Here is a 25,981-nt window from a genome sequence, read left to right on the forward strand (position 1 = left end):
AGAATGACAAGGGTGAGGAAGAAAAAAATCACCAGAATTGGCAAAAGGAACCTTAAAAAGTGACCCTGGAAAACATGGAAATTGAGAGGAGGGTCTGAAGGTTCCTAATTATATTTGGTTTTATGTGTCCATTTTGAAATTGCTGTGAAACTAGCAGTGCATCATATAAAATAGAACCAAGTCTTCATAACACTCATCTATAATTTTAAAAATTCCCTTCTCTGTTCATCAATTCCCTTGAGCTTTCTTTAGAACAAATTCCCATTCCCTTTAATTCTCCCTGAACCCTGAGGTTACTACCTAAATATCACTGGGTATCACTGGGAATGGAATGAGGAGAGCATGCATGCATAAATATGAGTACACTTAAGTGAATGAATGGGTATAAAACACCTGCATATACACATACACAATGGAAAGAAACAGTGTGGCAGAGACTGGGGGACAGAGAGACAAAGAGATGGATAGAGTCAGAGAGAGTGCATGAGAGACACAGACAAACTGAAAGCAGGAAAGACAGAATGATAGTGAAAGAAAGTGAAAAAGACCGAAAGAGAAAGCTAGCAAGAGAGACACAAAGAGCAAGAAGAGAGACAGAGTGACAGAGACTACAAACACAACAGTGAAACGGAGGTAGTACATAGGAACATAGACACAGAGTGAAGTATGCACAGAGACCCACAGTCTACGAGAAACAGAGATGCAGAGAGAAATCACACACTCATACAGGGATGCCAAGTGAGGCACATTCACAGAGACAGAGACCCACACACTGAGAACGATGAGATACAGAGACAAAGATACATTCACACAGAGAGATATTCTCTCTCTCTCTCTCTCTCTCTCTCTCTCTCTCTCTCTCTCTCTCACACACACACACACACACACACACACACACACAGAAAAACAAAACAAAACACATACACCCCAAACAAATCTGGACACAGAGAAAGATATTGGAAGAGAGAGAGAGAGAGCCACACCCAAATATGTTGACACAGTTGCACAAGTATTGAGACACACAGAAAGAGATACACGCAAACAGAAAGACATACGAACAGAAACCGAGATAGAGAGAGAGATCAAGAAGGAGAGCAAATACAGAAATCCAGAGTGCAGGATGTGCGGGACAGGAAAAAGAAACATGTTTGCAGCCCGATCAGGAAAAGCAATGGGAGTGAATATGTTTGAGCTCTATGTCCAGGAGCTCAGGCATTATCTCATTTTAATCACCACAATAGCCTATACAATAAGAAGCATTATCCCCATTTTGCATATTGAGCTAATGAAGTTCAGGTCCAAGATCACGTACCAAATAGACAGAATTTGAATACACTAAAATGTAAGCACTATGTGGGCAGGGACTGTTGCCTGTTCTATCCTCTGCTGTATCAATTGCCTAGGACCATGCCTGGTGCATAAGAGACATTCACAATCCATTTGTAAAAGTAAGAAAGAAAGGTAGGGAAGGCAGGTTCAAGAAAGGAAGGGAGGGAGGAAGGGAGGGAGTGGGAGTAGGAAGAAAGGATGGAAAAAAAAGAAGGGGGGTAAGGAGAAAACCAGCTTTAAAAAACCCTTAAAACCCATGCTCTATTTTTTTCAAGCATTTCTCCACGATTTCAGTAATAGGAAGCAATCAAAACATGAGTTTCTAATTCAGTAGTTAGTGTTTAAATGTTGACACACTCCCACACATGTATAGAGTAAGCCATTTTATGATATACTAGAGGCCTGGTGCATGGATTTGTGCACCGGTGGGGTCCTTCAGCCTGGCTGCACCCTCTCGCAATCTGGGACTCCTCGGGGGATGTCAGAGAGCCAGTTTCGGCCTGATCCCTGCAGGACAGGGGCTGGGAGGGACCGCAGGAGAGCTCCAGGTTTTGTCCAGCCTGTCTAGCCCAGTCCCGATCGGCCAGACCCCAGCAGCAAGCTAACCTACCGGTCAGAGCATCTGCCCCCTGGTGGTCAGTGTGAGCCATAGCAACTGGTTGAATGGTCGAACAGTAGGAGGGACAATTAGCATATTAGGCATATATATATATATATATATATATATATATATATATATATAGATAGATAGATAGAAAGTACTAATTTTTAAAAAATATTTTATTGCTTTTTTACAGAGAGGAAGGGAGAGGGATAGAGAGTTAGAAACATCGATGAAAGAGAAACATCAATCAGCTGCCTCCTGCACACCCCCACTGGGGATATGCCTGCAACCAAGGCACATGCCCTCGACCGGAATCAAACCTGGGACCCTTCAGTCTGCAGGCCAACGCTCTATCCACTGAGCCAAACCGGTTAGGGCGAAAGTACTAATTTTATCTTCAGCCATTTAAAATCCCATTTACTAGTAGAATTTAAAAGAGAATTTGCTGAATGGGTCAGGGGTTTTAATATTGCCCCCAAATTTTGGATTTCAGCAGACCAGTTTCCTTCTGGCTTTCAGTGCCTGCCATGTATCAAATTGATGTGACAGTACCAGTAAAAGAGTCATACTGATTTGAACTAAGGCTCTTGTTTCTTCAAAACCTTTTTTGGGACCTGTTGACCAGTTATACGTGATGCAGTGATTGACCTATAGTTACCTCCTACTGTGTCACAGATTTCTTTATTCAGTGGCCGGAGATAGCAGGCCTCTAACAATGCCCTGCTAGAAACAAAGTCTCTTTCTTCCAGAAAATGTGCTTAATCCCACTCAGAGAATCTATAACAACACCAAGCTGAATGGCCTCTTTATATGTCTATGAGAAGTTGAAACTCCCGGAAGTTGTTTAAATACAGGTAATTTTGTATCAACTTTGATTTCTCAGTAAACAAAGACTGTACTGTTTGTTAACAGATGGAAAGACAGAAAAGAAACATAAATTCATAGTGAAAACAAAGGGGCAAATCGTTTCTACCTTCAACCCTGGAAAACTAGCTGCTTAATGCCCCAAACAAAAGTATGATCTAATTCCTAAAGGATCATCTAAAATATATTAACAACATATGTTAGGGATTATAATTCTTTCATCTTGATTCTATTTAATGTAAGACCTCTTTTTCTTAAAACTCACTGATAATTACATACGCACACCAACATACCCCATAACAGTAACTACACATTCCAACAGTTCGCTTCCTTCACAGACACTAATATGCATCAAAAACATATTGATAGCAAGCCAAGTAGGTATTACAGAATAGATACAAAACAACATTAAATACAAATAGGGTATCAGAGAATCCTGGGGCACCCCTGCCCCATACAAAATAGCAGAATTTCTTATGCTGAAGCAGGAAAGGCATGGTCGTGGGAGAGGGTGGGGGCCCAGGACATAAAACGAGCAGCCTGCCAGGCTAAGCCAGCGCGGGCTCCGGTGTCCCCTGAGAGTCTTTGTCATGCTGCCTCTGCAGCCTGGGTCTGGGCAGGCCATGGTTTCAGAGATGACAGCCATCAGTTCACAAATCATCTTAAGGCATAAATAATAGTTTGAAAAGACCTCTGTGATCTCAAGTGTTACAGCAAAAAGCAAGCACACTGTGGGCTTATTTCATGCTCATTTTCTAGCTGTAATAGTAATGGTATTGCTGTTTACAGACCACGTATTCTGAACAGGCGCTTTCTCTCCTGGCAGCCCTGGGGAGGGCTGAAAGTGGAAGGAAAACAATGCTTCAGTCCAGAGACATTTCAAAGTTGCCTTCGAAAGAGCGAGCAGCCCTGGCCTCTAATCTGAATGGCTGTGCTGACTCACCTGAAAAAACAACAACAACACACTGCAGACACCGAGGGAGCTTGCTCTTCCCTGGAAACCCAGGAAAAGGGTCACCTGAGCCCCAACCACGATTCATGAATGAAATGTTCTGAAAGTGCAGGTGCCCATGAGCTGTGAGCTGGATGCAGCAATGGCCTGGCTCCCTCCATGCGATGATGCAACTCTGATATATCCAAACTCCCTCTTTGCTTCTGTCCTCCCCAGGAACTCCGACTTCCTGATTATAACCGACTTCCCTTGCAGGTCTAGGACTAGGGAAAGACTGGGTTTGTCCTGAGCACAGGAGTCTCCCAGCAGCTGGGCTTGTTAGAGCACTTGATTTCTAAAATATAATTCTACGAATTTTCATTGAGCACCTACTATATGCCAGACACCACTGTCGGTACTGAGGATACAATTATGTAGAGAAAAAAACATGAACTCTCTGCTTTCCTGAAACTTATAGTGTGTGTGGGTAACGTAGGGGTAATGTGTAATGGGCTAATAACTTATATGAGGAAAAATAAAGCAGTGAAAGAAGACAAGGAGACACACATTGTAGTGAAGAGTCTGACTCCGTTCTCGATGTTTGACGGCTGATGACTTTCCAGCCACACCGGTCAGTCCCCTTTCCTCTTCTGCCCACATCTGGCACGCTAACGGGAAAGCCCCGTGCTCCTCCCGTTGGTACCACAAAGCACACAAGCAGTTCTGAATGCACAGGACTCCTTGCCCCAGCGCTGCCTGCTTATCACAATGAAAGCTGAACCAGTCTCTTTCAAGTCATTTTTGGACATGCTTGGGATCCCACCCTGCCTTCCCCAGAAAGCCCTGTCATGTGAGCAATAAGCCTGTTCATATTCCCCTGGTGGCATCAGCAGAACAAATGTAGCGTTTGGGGTCCATCTGAGTGGGTAAGGTGACCATACCAGACACCAATGTGGGTTGTGGCCAGACAAGGCACTTGCTAGGAGGGTCAGAGGGTGAGCCACACAAATATCTGGGGGAATATTCAATGGGGTGAGACTGACAGTCCTGGTGCATTGAAGGAAAAGCAAGGAGGTTGGTGAGGCTGCAGCAGTGTGAACAAGGAGTAGAGTGTGTGGGGTAGAGGTGGGCGGGGGCGGGGGAGGGGGGTCAGGGGAGGTCCCAGCAGGGGAGCAGATTACTTAGAGCGTGTGGTCCATGCTAAGGGAATTTGAATTTTCTTTCAAATAAACCGTCTGAGGGAACTGGGTAGTGAAGTAACATAATCTGACTTACACTTTAATAGAATCATATCAACTACTATTCCAAACATGGAATAAGGAAGAGGCTATTGCTAAAATTAGAGGCAGGAAGTAAGTAGTGCTTAGATGAGAGTAGCAGGTAGGTGGTAAATTGAGGTTTGACTGTGGATATATTTGAAAGTACGATCTGCAAGATTTGCTCATGGATTAGACAGGGGTGTGAGAAAAAGAAATTTCAAGGGAATCCCAGAGATTTTGTGACTGAATACCTGGAAGGATGGAGTTGTCATTAACTGAGAAGGTCAAGGTGTCAAGGAGTACATTTTAATGGAGGTGGTAAAAAGTTAGGCTCTCGCCATTTTTGACAGAAGATATCAATTAGATTTCTAAGTGAGGCGATTAAGTGGGAATCCAGACATCTACAACTTGAAATCAAGAGAGAAGACAGGCCTGGAGATGTAAACTTGAGTTAAGTTGTGGAAGGTATTTGCAGCCAGGAACATGTTCAGGGAAGGAGAGAAGAGAGAAGAGAGAAAATGTGTGATTGTGGAGTCCTGGGCTCTCTAACATTAGAGATGAGAAATATCGAGCCATGGAGAAAATTTATTTTTGAGCCTGGTTTATGTGAGTCTAATCTAAAGACAAACACTGACTAGATGGGGTTGTGAGCCTGTCAGGCTGAAGACTATCTTCAATTTCGGCATATTCACTAAGATGAAACCACCTTGTGAGGCTCCTGGGAGAAGGCCCTGCCATTGTGGTCAGTCTGTCTCTGGCTGGGCCCATTTTGTCAAAGTTTTAATGCACCGTAACGAAATAATCTAGAATCATAAGGATCCTTTCTGGCTCCCCGAGAATCTCTCAGATTTTAAGAAAACAGAATAAAAAGAAAAGGGATATAATTTACAGAAAATATGTATAGGGTGTCCCCAAAAATGTATACACACACTTTGAATAATTATAAAGGCAGTGTTTATTAAAATACACTTCATTTTCAACATGGAGCTATCAGCTGTTAAAGTGTGTATACATTTTTATGGGACACCCTGTCTATAGCCTAAATGATAAAGTATGCTATTAACTTGAAAAGTAGGCTTCACACATATGCGTGATTTTTTTAATTAGACCCTGCCCACACTATACTCTCTGGGGTCCAGATTTGTACATCCTATTTTACTTCTTCACATGGGTGCCTTATTAACATACCAAACTTAACAGGTCCAAAATAAACTTAATTTCACCCCTCAAATCTGTTTTCCTTATTTCTTCAAATGGTTCACAATTTAACTAGGTGTTTGAACCAAAACTCTGGACTCTATTCCTGATTTTATCCATTCCTTCACTCCCTGTCCCTGAACTAACATGTCCTGCCATCTTTCCTTCAAAACAGATCCAAATTGGTACAGCTTTTTACAATTTGCTTTTATCTTTTCTCAAATGCTCTGATGGAAGTAAAATCCAAATTCCTATTTATGATCCTCCGAGCCCTATCAGATCTGGTCCACAAATGGGCCAGCCATTCTTCTTCTCTTCAAACAGTCAGGCTGGGTCCTCTATGGGTCTCTTAGTTTTTAGTTCATTCTGTGAGGACTGCAATCCCCCAGCTTTTCCAGCTGGATCCCACCCGTCCTATCAGTTCCTCATCTCATAAGTGACCACTCAGTGCAGTCTTCCCTGACCACTCCATCTAATTAGCAGGGTCCCACTCCCACCACTCATCATTCTCTAGCATCTCAACCTGTTTCATTTCTCCATACTTGTCATTGTAATGAGTTTTCTTCATATCTTTGCTGGTTTATTTTCTCTCTCCCCAAACTAGAGTGTCAGTTCCATGAGAAAAGGGGTCTTATTTGCCTTGTGTGCCCCGCCCCCGCATACCCAAATCAACAATATTACTTGAATGACATGAGTGACATATATGACTCTATCCCAAGATATATCCGGATGTAAGTATGGTTTACTATCGACTGCCTTAAGAATTATTTAAATAAGATATATTCTATAGCAGGAGTTCCCCAGATACTGATGTTAGAGTTCTACCATGTTCCTCACCTATCATCCTATCATATTAAATGCAGCGTTAATCTTAAAAAAAAAAATTAGATGCAATCAGAAATTGTATTGCATTGCTTCAGAAACATAGAAAACTTGGGAGATTGCAAGGTTGGAAAGAATTCGCCTGGTCAGTGTAGCTCAGTGGTTGAGCATCTATCTATGAACCAGGAGGTCACAGTTTGATTCCTGGTGTGGGCGTGTAGGAGGTAGCTGATCAATGATTCTCTCTCATCATTGATATCTCTCTCTCCCTCTCTCTCTCCCTTTCTCTTCCTCTCTGAAATCAATAAGAACGTGTGTGTGCGTATCTATATATATAAAATCCTAAGTGACTGGCCGACCGGCTGACTGGCCAACCATTCAGTAGCTATGACGCGCATTAACCACCTGGGGGCAGACACTCAATGCAGGAGCAGAAACCACAGGCATGGAAACATGGAACAGAATGATGAATCTCAGAGGGAAGGGGGGAGGGTGGGAGGAGATTAACCAATGATCTTATATGCATACTAGAGGTCTGGTGCACAGATTCGTGCACTGGTGGGGTCCGTTGGCCCCCGCAATCTGGGACCCCTTGGGGGATGTCGGAGAGCCGGTTTCGGCCTGATCCCCGCAGGCCAGGCTGAGGGACCCCACCGGTGCACAAATCTGTGCACTGGGCCTCTAGTATATATATATATATATAAAGGAAGGTTGGAAACAATTGCTCTCCTAGTCTCAGGGGAAGAGAATAGTTACCTCACTGCTCCGTGAATAAGAGGAGCCAGTACCTTGGCTTTTTTTTTTTTTTTTTTAAGGACAGTGCTGCTGCCACCAGTTTGGCATAAACATGCCAAATGTTTATGTCAATGTTTATGCCAAAGGAACTTTTGCAACTGGAGCTTTGAAAAAGAGAAAAAAGTCGGGATTGGGTGTGGGGTGGATAAACACTTTTGCCAAGGAAAGCCAATCCTAGGGCGTTTTTATGCATCTACTAAATATATAAACACTCAACTCAGACTGATTTTCCTTGCAGGTAAATCTCCTTTGGAATATATTACTTACCCTGACATTCACAACGAATCTGGATATATTCAGAGAATGTGTGGTTTTGCTTTCTTTTACTTAAGCATTTATTTTAAATGAGTGTCTATGGGACTTCAAACCATGGCTTATGAGACATCCTATTTTAATTCATCGAGGGTGTGGACCACATCACTGGTTCACTCTCTGGCGCTACCCGAATCCACTGCTGTTCTAGTTGCACAGTAGGCACGACCCCTTCCTAGAAGCTCATAGAAAGGAATGAACACTGGACAGCAAAAAGCAAGTTCTTGAAAGGATAAGATGTCCTAACAGAAGACTCTCCTTTGCCTAAACTTTAATGCCAAGAACTGCTTGTACTTGTTCTGTGTGAGCCCAACAAAGAGATTAGGAATACAATGCACCTCAGCTCAGGAAAACGATTAAGCTTTCCTTTGGGCAAAGCTGTATTTATTTCCCTTGCTCCTGCCTACAAGTAAGTGCTTAGAGATTATTTCACAAACACCGTCTTTCCTTCAAATAACTTATCTCAGAATTAAAATATCTAAATTAACTAAAGTAATCAGGAATTCTTTTTCAGTTCTCAGTTCTCTAAATTATCTCATTTCCTCAAAATTTGTGCATTACAACTGTAAAGAGGTAAAAGAGATATTTCATTTCATAAAAAATTCAAAGGAAAACACCTTGAAAAAGATTTATAGAAAATATGACAAACTATTAATATCTTTATTAACACTATCATACCTTGCCAGTAATCTTAATAAAGAAATTAAATATATGATTATTTCTAGCCTATAAAATTATAAAGTTAAATAATCTTTTCCCCATTAAAAAAACAACAACCCAAGGCATTCTTTGTTAAAATAAACTATTATTAAGAAGCCCAAGCAAATTGGGCTTTATCCACCCTATTTGAAAGGGTGGGCCATCAGGACTGGCTTATTTCCCCTTTTCCTTCTTTCAGACACTTTTGAGGAAGCTTCAGGGAGGGCTGAGTTCTCTAGCATACTATTTTTAACGCCCCCAGTACTGATAAAAGACTGTGCAATAGGCATATTTCCACATTGTTTAGATTAACTTCAACCACTTTGAAATGCAATCTGGAAATATTCCATAAAAATCACCAAAATATCCATGTCTGCTGACTACTTTCACTTCTGAGACCCTTGTACTGACTATATTGCATGAAGATACTAATTGCAGCATTATACAAGACGGTAAAACTTTAGGACAATAATAAATGCATGTATTCGACCATTCAATAACTACTTAGTGAGCAGAGGACCTTGCAAAAGCTAATGTTTCTATTAAAGGATGAGAGGAAATTGGAGTGCCTGGGGGAACACTTAGAAAGGCCCTGGGGAAGTTCATTAGATAATACCTACTATGAACTATGGCTTTTATCTTACTGCAGGACATTAATTCCGTAAATTAACTCAATCCAGAAATCATATTGCCAAAGAGTATAATGAAAACTAGAAGAGAAAATATGCCAGGTTGTGGCATTATAATTCTTCCATTGGGACTCTTCAGGTAAGATCACAATCCTGATAATGGCAGTCTCCCTGAAGAGAATAAAGGTAAAAACCACCTAAAACATTCCTCTGGGACTCCCTGTCTTAGCTATGGCTCCAGGAAATCCATAGCTGCCCAAGCACTCCTGACCAAACAAAAGGAGTAAGATAGGAGGCTTCTGCCACGAGGAAGGTCAGGAGCTAGACAGGAGGTCTGTCCCTAGTAAACTCCAAGCTTAAGGTAAATAAAAGCATTTTGTAAATAAGATTATCCAGTGTCACATTTTTTTCTGTGTTTATGTCCCTTGTGTAATCCCATATCTTTAATAAAGTTTTATTTAAATGCCTGCAATCTCATTTTAGCTGTGCTGTGGGTAAAGGAAGGATTCCTTATTTTAGCTGACCAGAGAAGACATCTCAGCCCGCCTTCCATGCCTTAAACTGGGGTGATGATGGCAAAGGTGAGAAATGCCCTGGTCTGGGAAGGGTGTTTCTCAGAGGCACAGCACAGGGCAGGCTGTCTCTAAGGCAGTGGTTCTCAACCTTTCCAATGCCACGACCCTTTAATACAGTTCCTCATGCTGTGGTGACCCCCAACCATAAACCTATTTTCGTTGCTACTTCATAACTGTAATTTTGCTACTGTTATGAATCGTAATGTAAATATCTGTGTTTTCCGATGGTCTTAGGTGACCCTGCTAGCGGTTCTCAACCTGTGGGTTGAGAGTCTAAGGCAGTGATGGCGAACCTATGACATGCGTGTCAGCCCTGACACGCGTAGCCATTTCTGATGACACGGGCCCGCATGCCAAGGATGAAACATTTGCTGCTCCTGAGGTTGAAACATTTGCGACTACAGTCTTGGAGTTAGTTTTTTCCTCAAAGTGTCACACTACCCGAGTTATGCTCAATTTTTTGGCGAAGTTTGACACACCAAGCTCAAAAGGTTGCCCATCACTGGTCTAAGGGTAAGCATTCTCTATCACCATTCTTCAAGGGATGGTGTTGACTTGATTACTGAGTCACTTCTTTGTATCCTCAAAAATGTTTAGAAATTCAGACAGTTAAAAAATAATCATCTTGAACTACAGATGAGACCAGGAAAATAAAAATAACTTCTGAAGGCAACAAAGCAAACACATTAATAAAGACAAACTTCAGGCTGTTGCAATTCTCTGCCTGTTTACTTTCAGAAGGGGGCATTTTACCAAAACTCTGTGGGAATGATTGCTTTAGGTGGGAAGAGAAGTGTAAGCCAAAGCAAAATTTCTTTTTTACATTTAAAGCAAAACCAAACAAAAAGATATTCTAATATAATCACTTATTCAAAATAAAACAAAAATGGAAAAACAAGTAAAATCAGTGTTGTTAGTTGTGTTTTTTTAAACAGCATTTAGGAAGATTATTTAATTCAACCTTGGAATAATTGCTTTCTGTAAACATAGCATGTATCTCTTTTCATAATCAGATGCATGCTATGTACACGGAGATTGCCATCAGTCTAAACATGAAGTGAACTGGATTGCAGGTCTGTCTTTTCTGCCACAATATAGAGCACATTAATAGTACACTCCTCCATAACTCTCCTTTTATTTTTTTTCTGATTTGTTTTGTATTCATTTTATCTTGGATTAAGTTATTTTATCTGTGTAAGTCAGCTAAACTATGTTCTGGAAGAAGATCATATCTAATAAAACAGTAATATGCAAATTGACCGTACCTTCGCTATGCCCACAGCCAACCAGAGCGCACAAGATGGTGGTTAATTTGCATATGCTGAGGGAGGGAGGAGTGAAGAAAGCAGAAAGCATGGCAGCTGTGTGGGTGGGCGGTGGCGCAGCTGTGGAGCACGCGGCCATGGTGGCCTCTGAGCCGGTGGCAGGCAGTGTGAGCGGTGGTGGCGGTGGTGGGAGGGGCGCACAGTGGAGGCGGCAGGCGGGGCATGGCGGGCGGTGTGTGAGGCCGTGGTGGCCTTGGAGGCGGTGGTGGCTGCGGGCGGGGCGTGGCAAGACTGGTGTCGTGTGGTGGGGTGGGTGGGCGGGTGGGGCGCGCAGCAGCAGCAGCGCGCGGGGCTGAGGAGGCGGCGGCAGCTTGCGAGGCGGGTCAGGGTGATCAGAGCCAGCGGCAGTGCATGGCCACAGAGGCAGCTGCGTCAGCAGGCGCAGAGGGTCAGGAGTGTGGGGCGAGGTGGGCTGGGTTGGGTGGGCGGGATGGGCGGGAGGCGCCCCGCCCTTTTGGCCCGCCCCGCCCCGCCCCGCCCGCCGCAGCGGGAGAGGTGGGGGGGTGGGAGGGAAGCCCGCCGCCAGAAGTCTTGCAGGAAATATTCCTGCAACGGGTCCCTAGTAGAGTATAACAAACAAAAATTACGTTTTCTCTCAATACTTTTCTTTCTGGATTTACTTCTCCATTAGAATGATTACTCTTACCTTAGGTTGTTTGCAAAGGTAACGACAAATTTCTCCAATATATTGAAACACAGTCACATTATACTTTTTGCAGTCATTCCAAAACTGGCTTGCTGAGAATTTCTTCTTTAATACACAAGTAGCTCCTATGAGAAGAGGCAAAAAAGGGTACTACGTAAAAAGTTCAAGGGATTTTATAATCCAGCAGTGGCCATTTATATCAAGCTCATTTGAAAACATTAATCTTACAGTCCATATCTTGAGATTGAGGGTAAGGGGGTTAGTAAGACAGCTCCAATAAAAAGTTCACTGATGACTGCAGAACCTAACTTTAGCAACACTGTAGGTCACATGAATATGTCCGAAAGGAAAGCTCTAATGATTTGACCATCATCTTTACTTACTGTGGACATTGATCATATTCTAAATATGCTACTCTACAAAGTTACTTTATAGTATTTTAGACATATAAACAGTAGTAAATGATCTCTATCCTACATAATAAAAGCCTAATATGCAAATTGTCCCTTGGGTGGTCATTGCACTGGGAGTTCGACTGGGAGACCAGGAGTTCAACCACTCGCTATGACGAGTGCTGACCACCAGGGGGCAGCGCGGAACATGGGGGGCATCAGTGATGTGGCACTGGCAGCGGGCGGCAGTGGAGGCACTGTGGGCCCCAGTGGTACCTGACGAGAGTGGGACCGCAGCGGGACGGTGGATCAGATGAGTGGGTGGTGCCAGGCCAAGGTGGGTGCGAGCGAGGGACTGATGGCCCCACTGTTTGCCCCACAGATGGTGACCAACAGTGGTGGCGGCGGTGGGGGGTGGGGCTGCCTCCCAGCTCCCAGGCACTGAGGGAGCTGGGCGGGGGTGGGGGTGGGGGGGCTCCTGCCCTGGTCGATCTCCCTGCAGGCAGGATGGTGGAGAAGGTGAGGGCATGGCACCAGGTGGGGCTTCGGGGCTGCGAGCCTGGGGGCATGAGCTGGGGCCCGATCCCCACAGGCCACCCTGAGGGACCCCACCCATGCACGAATTTGTGCACCGGGCCTCTAGTTTATATATAATTTCAGGACGAGCTGGTAACAGACACATAACCTCAGCATGTTTATGAATGGAATCTACTGTGTCACAAGCACCACCAACAAACTTATTTGGTGTCTGGGGCACACTGCTGGTGAAGACAGCCTCAGCAATGCTTACTATGCACTTACCTTTCCAGCGTAAGTTTGTCACGTCTCCCTTCCTGAGACAGGGTCTATATCCCAACCCTTCAGTTTCTGAAACCAGACTGGCTTGTGACTTGCTTTGATCAACAAAATGACTCCCAAGGATAAGCCCTAAGAGCTGCAGCTTCCACATTCACTCTCTTTAAAGGTTTCTACCACCATTTAAGGAGGCCAGGATAGACTATTAAAGGATGAGCGACCCCGTGGAGAAGAAAGCCCAGTCAAGAGCCAGCTCCATCCGCATGGCCAAACTCCTAGGGTACTACTCTTTCCACTTCAGGAATACACTGAGCATATCATGAAATTGTGTACTTTTAATAAATTGTATAAATTATTAAATGGTATAATTACATAGTATGCACACAATCATTCTGAATTCTACTGGTAGAGTATCAAAATTTAAAAATACAAGTTCTAATTATTAGGCATTTTGAAAATGTATCATACAGAAAATAACAACTTACCTAACTCAATACATCCACCAATTCCCAGGATAGCTCCAGAACTATGATACAGAGGAAGGGTTATATAAATGATGTCGTCACTAGTACAACCAAAAGCCCACAATCCAGCAGCACCCTTTAAAGCCTGCAGCTGGGTAATCACAGCTGCTTTTGGTAGACCTGGGAGAAAAGAAAAAACATACATCTGTAATAGGAATGAAGTATGGTCTCTCCTAGACATCTTGAGGCTACCTAACCAAGGCCAAAATAGAGGCACAAAGAACGGATTTAGAGATGACAGCAACAAGATTTAGGAAAGCAGATGGATCACTGACACCATCCACTCAAGAAGCTGAGAACTAAGGTGAAGCCTTGAAGAAAGCTGATTAGCCCCCACAGAACCCCAAAAGAGGCTCAGAAAATTGCTTACCATGTACCTCATGGAATAGAAGATTATTATGGAACTATAAACAGGGAGCTTTATAGAAATTCTGTATATGAAGCAATTACATTGACACAGAATCTATATACGTAAATCTTACCTCTTGTTCACCAAGATACCACATAATGTCGTAGGTCCCATAGACTTTAATGGTATGAAAACTGACCTTAATTCTTTTCTTAGTCAAATACACTCTGAATTTGTTCCTGGGTCCCAGAATATAATATTTTCATGGTCCTGGGCAAACAGGACTTGGCAGCAGTAAGAGTGGTAAGGAAATATTCAATATCATCCAAAGGGCTCCCTTATAACCTGCCGAAAGGGCCTGTGAGAAGACTCATGTAACTTTTTAAATCCTGACTTGCTACATCACTTCCTAACTTGCACCAACACTTTCTTCATTATCAATAGTATACATTTATTTTTTTGTGAAAATCTAATGATTTTTATGATATTAGGTGACATACTGATTGATGTAAATTCTCATATTTATTACCATTATAATCATTTAATTCAGTTCGGGTTTGAGTTGTAAAACATCCCATATAATAAAAGCCTAACAGGCTAAGTATCTGGTCATCTGGTTGTCCGTTCAACCAATCAAAGTGTAATATGCTAATGATATGCGAAGGCTGCTCAACCACTCGCTATAATGTGCACTGACCACTAGGGGGCAGATGCTCCAACTGGTGGTTAGCTTGCTGCTGGGGTCCAGCTGATCAAGACTGAGTGAGACAGGCTGGACATGCCCTGGAGCCCTCCCCTGGTTCCTCCCTGGCTGGTCAACCTCCCACATCCCTCCCTGGCCCTGATTGTGCACCTGTGCCCTCTCACAATCCGGGACCCCTCCAGGGGATGTTGGAGAGCTGGTTTTGGCCCGATCCTGCAGGCCAGGCCAAGGGACCCCACTGGTGCATGAATTCGTGCACCAGGCCCCTAGTCAGTTTATATTAGAAAGAGAGAAAGAGAAATGCTTTTTATAAAAAAAATCAATTAAATCCTTACTGAGGCTCAATGTGATTTTGTTACATTCTTTGATAGCTTTGTATTCATAAAGCATGACATTATCTGTATGCCTAATTTTGTATGTTGCTCTGTTCTGGCCTCAATAAGACCTCATGGTGCTCAGGACTTTGAGCTAAAAAAAGATACTCGAATAACTTTCCCTGTATAATAGGTCATTCCCAAACTAATTGTGCAAGAATGTCAATATATGCTTTTGATATTGGTTTTAAAATTCAATAAAATATAATATAATAAAATAAAATTACAGTCCCAGATTGCTTCCTCCACACTGGTAGATGATCTGAGATTTATTCTCTGGAAAAGGTAACTCTGGAAACAGCAGGAAAGAGAGAGACTGGACAAATAGGGGGAAGAAGGGAAAGTCTGCATACTCCTCCAGCTCCCTTTTGACCCTTACCTAGTTTTATCCTTCCAGATCCTTGTCTGAGGAATCTGAATAGCCCACAGTAAAAGCTAGGACACTGACAGTCATAAATCCCCCAACAAAGTGTCCTGGACAATGAAATCACCCAGTCCACAGGTCCCACCAGGCACACAGAGCTCATCTAGTCAGCATGTGCTATGTTTTTTGTGTGTTCTGACGTTTTGTGTGTTCTGTACTTTAAGTATTAACTGTCGGTCAAAAGTCACCAGATATTTGAGGAAATTCTCTATGGTAAAGGTTAGAGACCAATACAAACCCCAAACAAAAGGATGATGAAGAAAATGAAGACAAGGTAAAGAGGGTAAATTTTCAAAAAGTTATTATAATTAATATTCCAAGAGATATGAGGATATAAAATATCAATAATACAAAAATAGCCAAAAAAGGAATATTAAGAGAACACAAGGGTTAGAAGATAAATCTCTCAAAAAGTAAATCAAAAGATAAGAGAAGGAAAACAGAAAAAATAGAATTAATAACTCAGTCCAGGAGGGGCAATCTTCAAAATGTTAGAGTTCTAAAGATAAAAGAATAAACAAACAAGCAAATGTACTAGAAGGAGGGAACGAGGAGAAAGAACAGAAATAGAAAAGGAAAGAGAAGGGAAGTAGGACTTAAAATTTTTTTTTCAAGTAACTAGAATTGCAAGACATGAGTTTCTATACTAAAAAGGTTTACAAATTTCCCAGCAAAAAGGATGAATAAGACCAGTCCCCCTATAAGTCATTATGACATTATAGACTAATGAAAACTCATAAAAGATTCTAAAAATCCTCCAAAAGAAAGAAAAAGAATACCAGTTTGCATATAAAGAATAAGAAATCAGAAAGAAAAAGACTTCTTAATATGTATACTGAGAGTCACAAGATAATAGAGTATGTCTTCAAACCCCTGCACAAAAATCATTTCTAATTTGGCTTCTATACAAACAAGTGTAAGGGTAGAAAAAAGAAGACATTTTCAGACATGTGAGGATCAACCCTACCTCCTAAACACTCTTTATCAGACAGCTACTGAAAGCAGGACAATGACAAAATGAAAAGTAAACCAGGAAACAAACTTAGGATCTAAGAATTAGGGGGTCAGAAAAAAGAAAAGAGTTGAAGGGAATTCCTGGGAATACAGCGAAGAATGAAACCAGGACGGTAAGAAAGTAACTGGTCAAGACTGAAGTAGAGTGAGGAAGGCTCTGGAAAAGAGAAGGCCAAAATCATGGACTGATAAAATACAGACCATCCTTTCAGTTTCAAAGGTGAGTTACCTTTTTGACAAAGGGGTGAGCATGAGCCAGTTATATGTGTATAGGAAACCAGGCTAGCAAACAAAAACAGTGATTAATTTCAGGGTGGAAGGAGTTTTATGTGAAAGGAAAGAAATATACTTATGCTACACTGTAGAGCTCAGCTAGAAATAGTGTTTAGTAAGTTATGATACTGATACTAATAGAGTCAAAATTTATGGTGAAATAATATTAGTGTGATGCTGGGGAGAGAAAGTGCCGGCCCAAGAGAAAAAGAAATGAGTGGAGGAAGAGAGTGCTGATAAAAGAAGACAAAACCCTCATCCTCCTATGAGAAAAATCAGTAGATGCTTTTTAGTATGTATCTATTTATGTGTCTAGTAAGATACTGATTCTATTTAGACATATGGAGGTGTTTATATAAAGAAAGATACAAAAGTACTCAGTGTAGTTGGTTTGGTGAAGGAGACTCTAAAACTTTTAAATTTTCACTTCTGTGCTATATAACTTCAATACAAATAAATACCATACGAAAACATAGCAATGCCTTTGCTTTCAGCCTGTTGTGCAAATGTATAAAACACGCTGGTTTTAATCCTGAAGAACAAAAGCTGTTCTCTTTGGGCTGGGGAGGAGGCTGCAGGGGAGGAGCAGTGGAGAAGATTGTTTAAAGGCCAGAGTCACTTTCTATTTTTTCACAAGACACGGTCATAAAGATAAACCAGTTAATAATCTTCTGCAGGAATTTTTCAAAGTTGATCATTTCTAGAGTTTCATTGTCTCTTTCAAAGTCCAAGTCAGACTAATTTATGCTGACAAGTTGGTACATACTAGCATTTTCCAGTTCATTTATCAAAGCTTGTAAACATAGTAAAAATATATAGTCTACTCTCTAACTTGAAAGAGATCATTCTTAGGTTCCAAGTAGAAATAAAATAAAATAAATAAAATAAAATGTAGGAAAAGAAAGGAAGAAATGAAGAAAAGGGAGGGAAAGGAAAGAAGAAAAAAGTAAAAAAAGTATGCAATCGTAGTTTTGCTTCCAATACCACCTGTGCAAAAGAAATTAGTAACAGTATATTCTTAATATGTCTCATTCAAACCCCCAGTCATCTTCGAACTAATTACAAAAGCTTGTTTGGCCTCTGAAATACCATTCGGTTTTTCCTAAGAATCAATTAAGTGTAACATTTCTTTTGAATTCTCAAGCAGTTTAATTATTATTATTATTTTTTGATGTGTGCATGTTATTATTGTTTATCTAAAGAAGGGAGAGTTTAGTTACTTGATTCTGTTTTGTATTTTCTCCCAAACCTGCTATGCCTTCAAGACTTCCTGTTTGTCACATGTTCCAGTCACCTTAGGAGAGTCAGCAGAGCCAGCAGAGCCAGCTACAGGAGCTTAAATTGCAGCGACAGCTGAATTGTTTTAAGGATTTAACATTTTAAACAAGAATATATAAAACTGTTTTAAAGTAGACTAAGGGATTTTTTTTGATCCAGCAGGATGATTAGAAACTATTTAAAGGAATCTCCCCATTTTGTATACCAGGAATCTAAGGAACAGAGAAGCTAGCCAAGATCTTGCCAAAGGAGCTGGTCAAGTCTTGGGACAGTCCTTGGCCTTTCCTTGGTGCTATCAAAAGTGAACGTGGTGACTTGCCAAGTTCAAGTTAGACCGAGTTCAAGTTAATGCCATTACTCATGGCAGAAATTTGCCCAACACTGTTGCTTTCTTTTTGGGTATTAAGAAAACAAAAAGAGTCATACCTGTTGTTCCAGAGGTGAAAATATAAAGAGACGGAGTCTTGAGGTTCGAGGCAACATGGTGGCTGCGTGGCAGCGGCTTGTCAGATGCTGTCCTCAGTTTCTCTGTGAGTGAAATCACGCCTCGTGGAACAGAATCTCTTACCGCCCAAACACTCATGTCATCTGGGAGGCTGGGGAGGATTTCTTCTACAGCTTCAAGCAAATCTAAAAACCAAAGGATTAGGAATAGGTAAACAAAACAGAAATCTCAAACCATCCACCTTGGGTTTTCTTGGGCGTGTTGGAATAGAAATAAAATGTAAATACAATGCTAATTTCACTTTCATGTTGGGTAAGTAACATCAAAGTCATTTTATTATTCTGTTTCAATGGGATCAACTGAAAGGTAAATCTAGCCATCATTTAATTTAATCAACACAAATAGGCCAATTCAAATTGAATTTTGAAGAAGTTATTATCCAGACTATGTTTTTTTCCAATTAAAATAAATGTATATATATTTTTTAGAAAGGGGACAAGATTTGGGATTAGACTACCCTGGATTGGACCCCAGCCCCACTATTTACTGACTGGAGAGAGAGAAAGACAGAGAGAGAGAGAGAGAGAGAGAGAGAGAGAGAGAGAGAGAGAGAGAGAGAAAGAGAAAGAGAGAGAGAGAGAGAGAGAGAGAGAGAGACATCAATTGGTTGCTGTCTGCACATGCTCTGACCAGGGATCGAACCCACAACCTGGGTATGTGCCCTGACCGGGAGTTGAACCCGCCACCTTTTGGTGTACAGGACAACACTCCAACCAACTGAGCAACACCGGCCAGGGCTTAAATTAAACTATTTTTTAAACTCTGCTTTAAATCTAAATTCAGGACACTGCATTAAACATTGTCCTTGAAATACAACTCAGTAGCTCCAGAAAGCCATCTGCCTATCACTGTTTAGTTCAACCACAATGAAGTACATTTGGGAGAACCCCTGATCGCTATGGAATCACAAGATCATTATGAGTTAGAGACCATTTCAGAGCCCAAAGTGAAGTGAGGAGATTTAGAGATGTAAAACATGCCCTGGTCAGAATGCTCACGTGCATGCAAATATGGACCTTTCCACCTAAGCAATTATACTTATTCCAATGTTTTTTGTTGTTGTTGTTTTTTTAAAAAACATATATTTTTATTGATTTCAGAGAGGAAGGGGGAGCGAGAGAGAGATAGAAACATCAATGATGAGAGAGAATCATTGATTGGCTGCCTCCTAACCCCCCCCCCTACTGGGGATCAAGCCCACAACCAAGCACGTGCCCTTGACCAGAATCGGACCTGGGACCCTTAGGTCCGCAGGCTAATGCTCTATCCACTGAGCTAATCCGGCTAGGGCTATTCCAATGTTTTAACAAAACTTTAAAAATAATCACAAGATATATTCTGCTTTGAAGTTGAATCAGGGTCCTGCATTAAACATTTTCCTGGAAATGTGAATCACTATCCAGTTATATAAAAAAGCCATCTGTCAGCCACTGGTTAGTTCTACCATAATACAAGACATTTGTGAAAAACTCATGATTTCCTTCCTCAAAATCTATAACCCAGATTGATCCCAAAGAGGCAGCAACAGAAATATGTCAAATGGGACAAGGCAGTTCACAAATAAAATCTGCAAGAAAATGAGGGAAACACAGAAAACGGTAAGGAGTTGATATGTCATAGGTGGGACTTGAAATTTTTTTTTTTTTGTCTCCTGAGGATATTTTTCCCATTGCTTTTCAGAGAGAGTAGAAGGGAGGGAGAGAGGAGGGCAGAGAGAGAAAGAGAGAGAGAGAGAGAGAGAGAGAGAGAGAGAGAGAGGGAGAGAGAGAGAGAAACACTGATGTGAGAGAGACACATGGACTGGTAGCCTCCCGCATGTGCCCCACTATATATTCTTTTTTCTTTACTTAGAACAAATAGGAAATGTTGCAATGCTTGTATATCATTTGAAAAAGTATACATAATTACATTCTTTGATATATATATATATATATATATATATATATATATATCAATAATAATAATCTCTTTCATTTTAAAGCAGTTTATAAATTTCAGTGTTTTCCCATATGTTATCTATGGGATCCTCACCATAGCCATATCCTCATTTTAAAGATGAGGAAGGCATAGTTACAGGGGCAAGTAATCTCCTCCAGCTCAGACCTCTAGGAGAGGCAGTGTGGGGATGCAGCCCAGGTGTTCTGATGCTAAATCATAAAAGCTTGTTGGGTGCACGTTTGTCCTCCTTTCTGCTCCTTTTGATTCCCTCATCTCCATCTTTTCCCTTCCTCTCCCCTTCCCTTACTACCGCCCTCACACTGTTCCTTTTCCCCTCTCTCACCTTCCATCTGTCCATCTGCTTTCTTTCAGCACCTTTTACACCTCAGCTATGCTATGATTCACAGCAAAGCAATGCAATGGTAAAATTTTATTAGCCAATTTACAAATAGATATTTGTGTGGCTTTGGGGAATAGGCCAAGAACGGTAATGTAACCTCTTTGAGCTGAGAAAGTTTGTTTTGTACACTGATACAGTCTCAGAATTTAGCACAAAGGAGATGCTCAATAAATATTCATTGCCTGGATGAGTGAAAGACCTAACAAAAAACTTTGAGGTACATATGGGCATTCAGTAACATTTTTACTTACAAAATTTTGCCAATAAATTGTCCCTCTACTGTGTATTTGGTAACTGATTTTGAGAATAGATGTATCAATGGAATTTCTTTGTTATTTTATATCAATGTTGTTAAGTGCTAGAAGCATGACACCCCAAAAGTACAGTGTTTTAGACACACTAAGCATCCACAACCCAGCTACATGCCCTTGACTGGGAATCAAACCTGAGACTCTTTGGTCCCAGGGTCGATACTCTAACCACAGACCCACACTGGCCAGGGCAGGACTTGAAATTTTTAAAATGTTTATATCTATAACAAATCCACACAAAAGAAACTGTAAGAGTCCAGAGAAAGTATCCAGTTCTAGTGAGCATACACAGGAAGCTGCCACATACAGATTGCTCTGCCAAGACAGAGAAGTGAAAAATCACAAGGAATGCTGGGGGAAGAACAAGTCCCAAATAAATGAAAAAGCAAGACAAACAAGTAATCTAGACTTCCTATTTTCCTTTAACTTTTAGTACTAAATTTTGTTTTAGTCACTCTCTCTGGCACTTTGCCCTGTGTAAGTACAAGTCTCTGAACCGACTCATTTCATTATCTTAATTTCAAATCTCTCACCTGGAATTGTAAATTAGCAGCATTCACTTCTATATGTTCTGAATGACATGTCTATATAAATTGGCAAAATAAGTGCAAATTGAGTTACACTATGATTCATTTAAATTGTGGCCCCAAATCTTTGTTGGAATTATTGTCTAAAGAAACAGTGAGCATTTACAAAGAGTGATGACTTTTACAGGAAAAAGGAAGCAAGCAGGTTCCTAAGAATCTGAGGAGATACAATTTAACTTTCTTCATACGTTGAAAGTAAATTGACCTAGCTGAGCCTTTTAGAATTTTCAAGTAGAATTTTATCTAACAAAAGCATTCCTGCAATAGTGGTAGGAAATGTGGGTGAAAATAGTGAAGATTGGAATAAAAAAGTGAAATATTATGTAGGTGATAAAAGAATTATTATTTACTTATCACTGCCACTCTTTTATAGTAAGAAGAAAAGTTTTAGTGTTATTTGGAAATTAAGTTCTGAATATTAGGTCTTGACAAAAAGTAGCATTTTAAAAAATCCTTCAAGGAAACTTGGCCATGTTTCATGAAGATATACTCTTTATTGAAGTGTACTGCCATTGAAATCTCTAGAACTGTAAGCGCCTCGAAAGAATGACGTGTGCTCTCCTCCATGCTTTGGCTAATTGCCCCTGGCCACATACACCATAGGGGCTGCATACTGGTAGATATCTGATCAGAGAATTGACCTCTGCTCCTGGGATTCACTGTACGTGCAGGTCTTGAAAGTAAACTACCATAAGAAAATGAGATAGCTGAGACCTTTAACAAAGTCTACATTGCAGGAGAAGGCTCCATCTCTCTTTGCAAAGCAATAGGGTCTTCCATTGTTTCTCACATTGTAAGGCACTATGTTAGGTGGGGTTGCAGCACAAAACCAGGTCTCTCCTTACAATCCACTAGTACTTTTTGTACAAATTAATTTCTTGTTTCTACATTATTATTATATATCTTATTCAAATTTATGAGGCTATAAAATCAGTGAGTTACTCATACTGTATTAAAAACTCTTCCAATTACCCTGTTCTACATAAAACAAGCTAATATTTTTAAAGGTATTGCTTGTAGCTCTTAACACATTGCCAAACATTTCAACTTTAAAACTTTATGCATTAATACAACTAATATGATACTCAATTACAAATGGTCAACTTGAGTTTCCATTATTGCAAAGCAATATTCACACAGAATCCACAGTGAAATTACAATTTCACCACATACTTATAACTACCATCCTATTAGTTAGAGCAACACTTTAGGTTTTTCATGGAATGCATGAGCAGGCTACAGTTTCTAAGAAAACTGACCCATAAGTAAGCAAAAGCAGTTCATATGGTGATGTAGATACTAATACCTCACATCAGGCCTGAAACTCATTTCATCATAAATAATGTGTCAGCTATTTTTACAAACATGAGTTTATTAACAATCATCATAATCCCAGGAAGTGCACAGAAGCACGTCTTTCAATTGTGATTACACACTGTTCCTTGAAACAATTTTATTAACTGCCCTGAATACATGCACATAAGTTTGTAAGTTTGGTTATGTGTTTTCCTCTCAGCTGTTCCCACATCTTTTGGGGAACAAGCAGGCAAAAGTGTACAAGAAAATAAAAAGTAAAACACTTTGTTTAATATTATTTACAATACGTTGATTGCCAATGAGTAATTATTACTCAAATGGGAGCACAATGACATAATGTGCCTGGTTTACCATTTTTCAATGACAAAGTAGTGAAAATTAGAAAAGGAAATCCATAAAAAAATCTCTAGGCACAATTAGATTAATTAGTACATAAATTATATCTTTTTAAAAAGGCACTTCCAAGATGGCATTTTTTTAAGATTCAGACCCCAACAGGGCTATTTGCCACAAGCCTTTTGGTAATAAATGAAAGAATCCACTCTTCTTGGCCAGAGAATAGATAACCATCTAGCTCCTAACCTGTGTCTGAGAACATTCCAGCCCTGGTCTCTGAGGGCTGGGAAGCAGATATGACTACACTGTTACTAGGGAGGACAGAACTGGCTTAAAACCAGTTTACTCGGGTCATGTGACATGTGCCTGGATCTCCCTTCATACAGCCTTCTGCCCACAGCAAATCCCATACTAGGAGACTCGGGAGCAAAGACTTTGCATATATGTCTCTGCCACTATGCAGTTAAAAATAATTACGGTAACCATTTACTGAATATATACTATGGGTCAGGCACTCTGCTGTGTCCTTTATATTTAACTCACATAAGACCCAATGATATTCATTGGTCATCAGCAATGTGTTAGCAGTCCGTCAATGGCAGAGTTAGGATTCAAGCCCATGTCTGTCTGAGTCCAAGATGGGTATTTCTCCCAGTTAGTCTGAGGAAACACAGCCTCCCTGTAAATTGTTTTTGCTCCTGCCAGTACTCAAGCATCATGCCCTTACAGTAAATACAAGGCCAGCAGATATTGCAACTAAGAACATCAGGTCAAGTGTCTCTATGGTCAGTAAAGAATAAATGGTGCATCGTCCGTGCGTAGAACATGGCCTTTGCCAGCTTGTGAACCATGAAGCCACTTAAACTGCCTATCAAAGTCAGTTGTGTTCTTTTGGGATGGCAGTAATTCTTGACCTAGCTGAATCTAAAACAGAAAAAAAAGGCAAAACAATGATTCATTCTACTAAGTATAAGAAAAAGTATAGAAATTCCCTGAAAATGAAAATAGATTTATGTCAGGATATCATGGTACATGGATAAAAAAAAAAAGAAAAGTCTACACAGGCCATTTTATCTATCTGAATATATATTACTCTCTACAAAATTTAAAGGGTCTTTATTTTTCCTCTAACTCATCCTCTTGGTCTTTAAAAACAGATGACTTTATGGTTAAAAGTCATTTGAAGAATTACAATGGCCCGATTGTTAACTGGAACATTTGTCCTGCACATTCTGAATGCAACAGTTCACAAAAACTAAAGGGCAGGGCTTCGTGCCTTATTTTAACTTTATTGAGCTGACACAGGATTTTTACTTCTTGTGAACAGAAATCCAAAACCCTTCTAAACATGTAAAGACACAAAATACTATTGAATCTAAAGTAAAAGACTTCAGGGTAACATGAACATAATCGCTTAGTTACATGTAATTATAATGACTTAATATGTGGAATATTGACAAAGGAGAGACAAATATATATACCTGGAAGTACATCTGAAATCTTGTGGATGCCTAGTGTGTCTAAAACACTGTACTTTTAGCACTTAGCAACATTGATATAAAATAACACAACAAAGAAATTCCATTGATATATCTATTCTCAAAATCAGTTACCAAACATACAATAGAGGAACAATTTATTGGCAAAAATTTGTAAGTAAAAAAGTTACTGAATGCTCATATGTACCTCAAAGTTTTTTGTTAGGTCTTTCACTCATCCAGGCAATGAATATTTATTGAGCATCTCCTTTGTGCTAAATTCTGAGACTGTATCAGTGTACAAAACAAACTTTCTCAGCTCAAAGAGGTTACATTACCGTTCTTGGCCTATTCCCCAAAGCCACACAAATATCTATTTGTAAATTGGCTAATAAAATTTTACCATTGCATTGCTTTGCTGTGAATCATAGCATAACTGAGGTGTAAAAGGTGCTGAAAGAAAGCAGATGGACAGATGGAAGGTGAGAGAGGGGGAAGGAAAAGGAACAGTGTGAGGGCGGTAGTAAGGGAAGGGGAGAGGAAGGGAAAAGATGGAGATGAGGGAATAAAAAGGAGCAGAAAGGAGGACAAAAGTACACCCAACAAGCTTTTATGATTTAGCATCAGAACACCTGGGCTGCATCCCCACACTGCCTCTCCTAGAGGTCTGAGCTGGAGGAGATTACTTGCCCCCTGTAACTATGCCTTCCTCATCTTTAAAATGAGGATATGGCTATGGTGAGGATCCCATAGATAACATATGGGAAAACACTGAAATTTATAAACTGCTTTAAAATGAAAGAGATTATTATCATTATTGTTGCTAAGTATATCAAAGAATATAATTACATATACTTTTTCAATTGATATACAACCACTGAAACATTTCCTATTTGTTCTAAGTAAAGAAAAAAAGAATATATAGGTAGATGACAACCTTGGCAGCAGGCATTACTAGCAATAATAATCAGAGTTGAAATATTGGGGGAAAGGAGT

At 40.5% G+C, this 25,981-nt stretch overlaps 1 protein-coding gene across 1 annotated transcript in view; it reads right to left on the reverse strand.

Moving 5' to 3' along the window:
• SLC27A6 (solute carrier family 27 member 6) overlaps window positions 1–25,981 on the reverse strand; it is a 51,462-nt gene that overhangs the window by 21,077 nt on the left and 4,404 nt on the right. The window contains exons 2-4 of the mRNA XM_079787011.1: window positions 18,540–18,743; window positions 13,660–13,818; window positions 11,988–12,112 (exon numbers count right to left, since the gene is read on the reverse strand). Coding sequence (XP_079643137.1) covers window positions 11,988–12,112; window positions 13,660–13,818; window positions 18,540–18,743 — 488 coding nt within the window. The remainder of the gene's footprint in view (window positions 1–11,987; window positions 12,113–13,659; window positions 13,819–18,539; window positions 18,744–25,981) is intronic.

Source organism: Cnephaeus nilssonii (assembly GCF_951640355.1).
Source record: "Cnephaeus nilssonii genome assembly, chromosome: 2".
Taxonomy (NCBI): Eukaryota; Metazoa; Chordata; class Mammalia; order Chiroptera; family Vespertilionidae; genus Cnephaeus; species Cnephaeus nilssonii.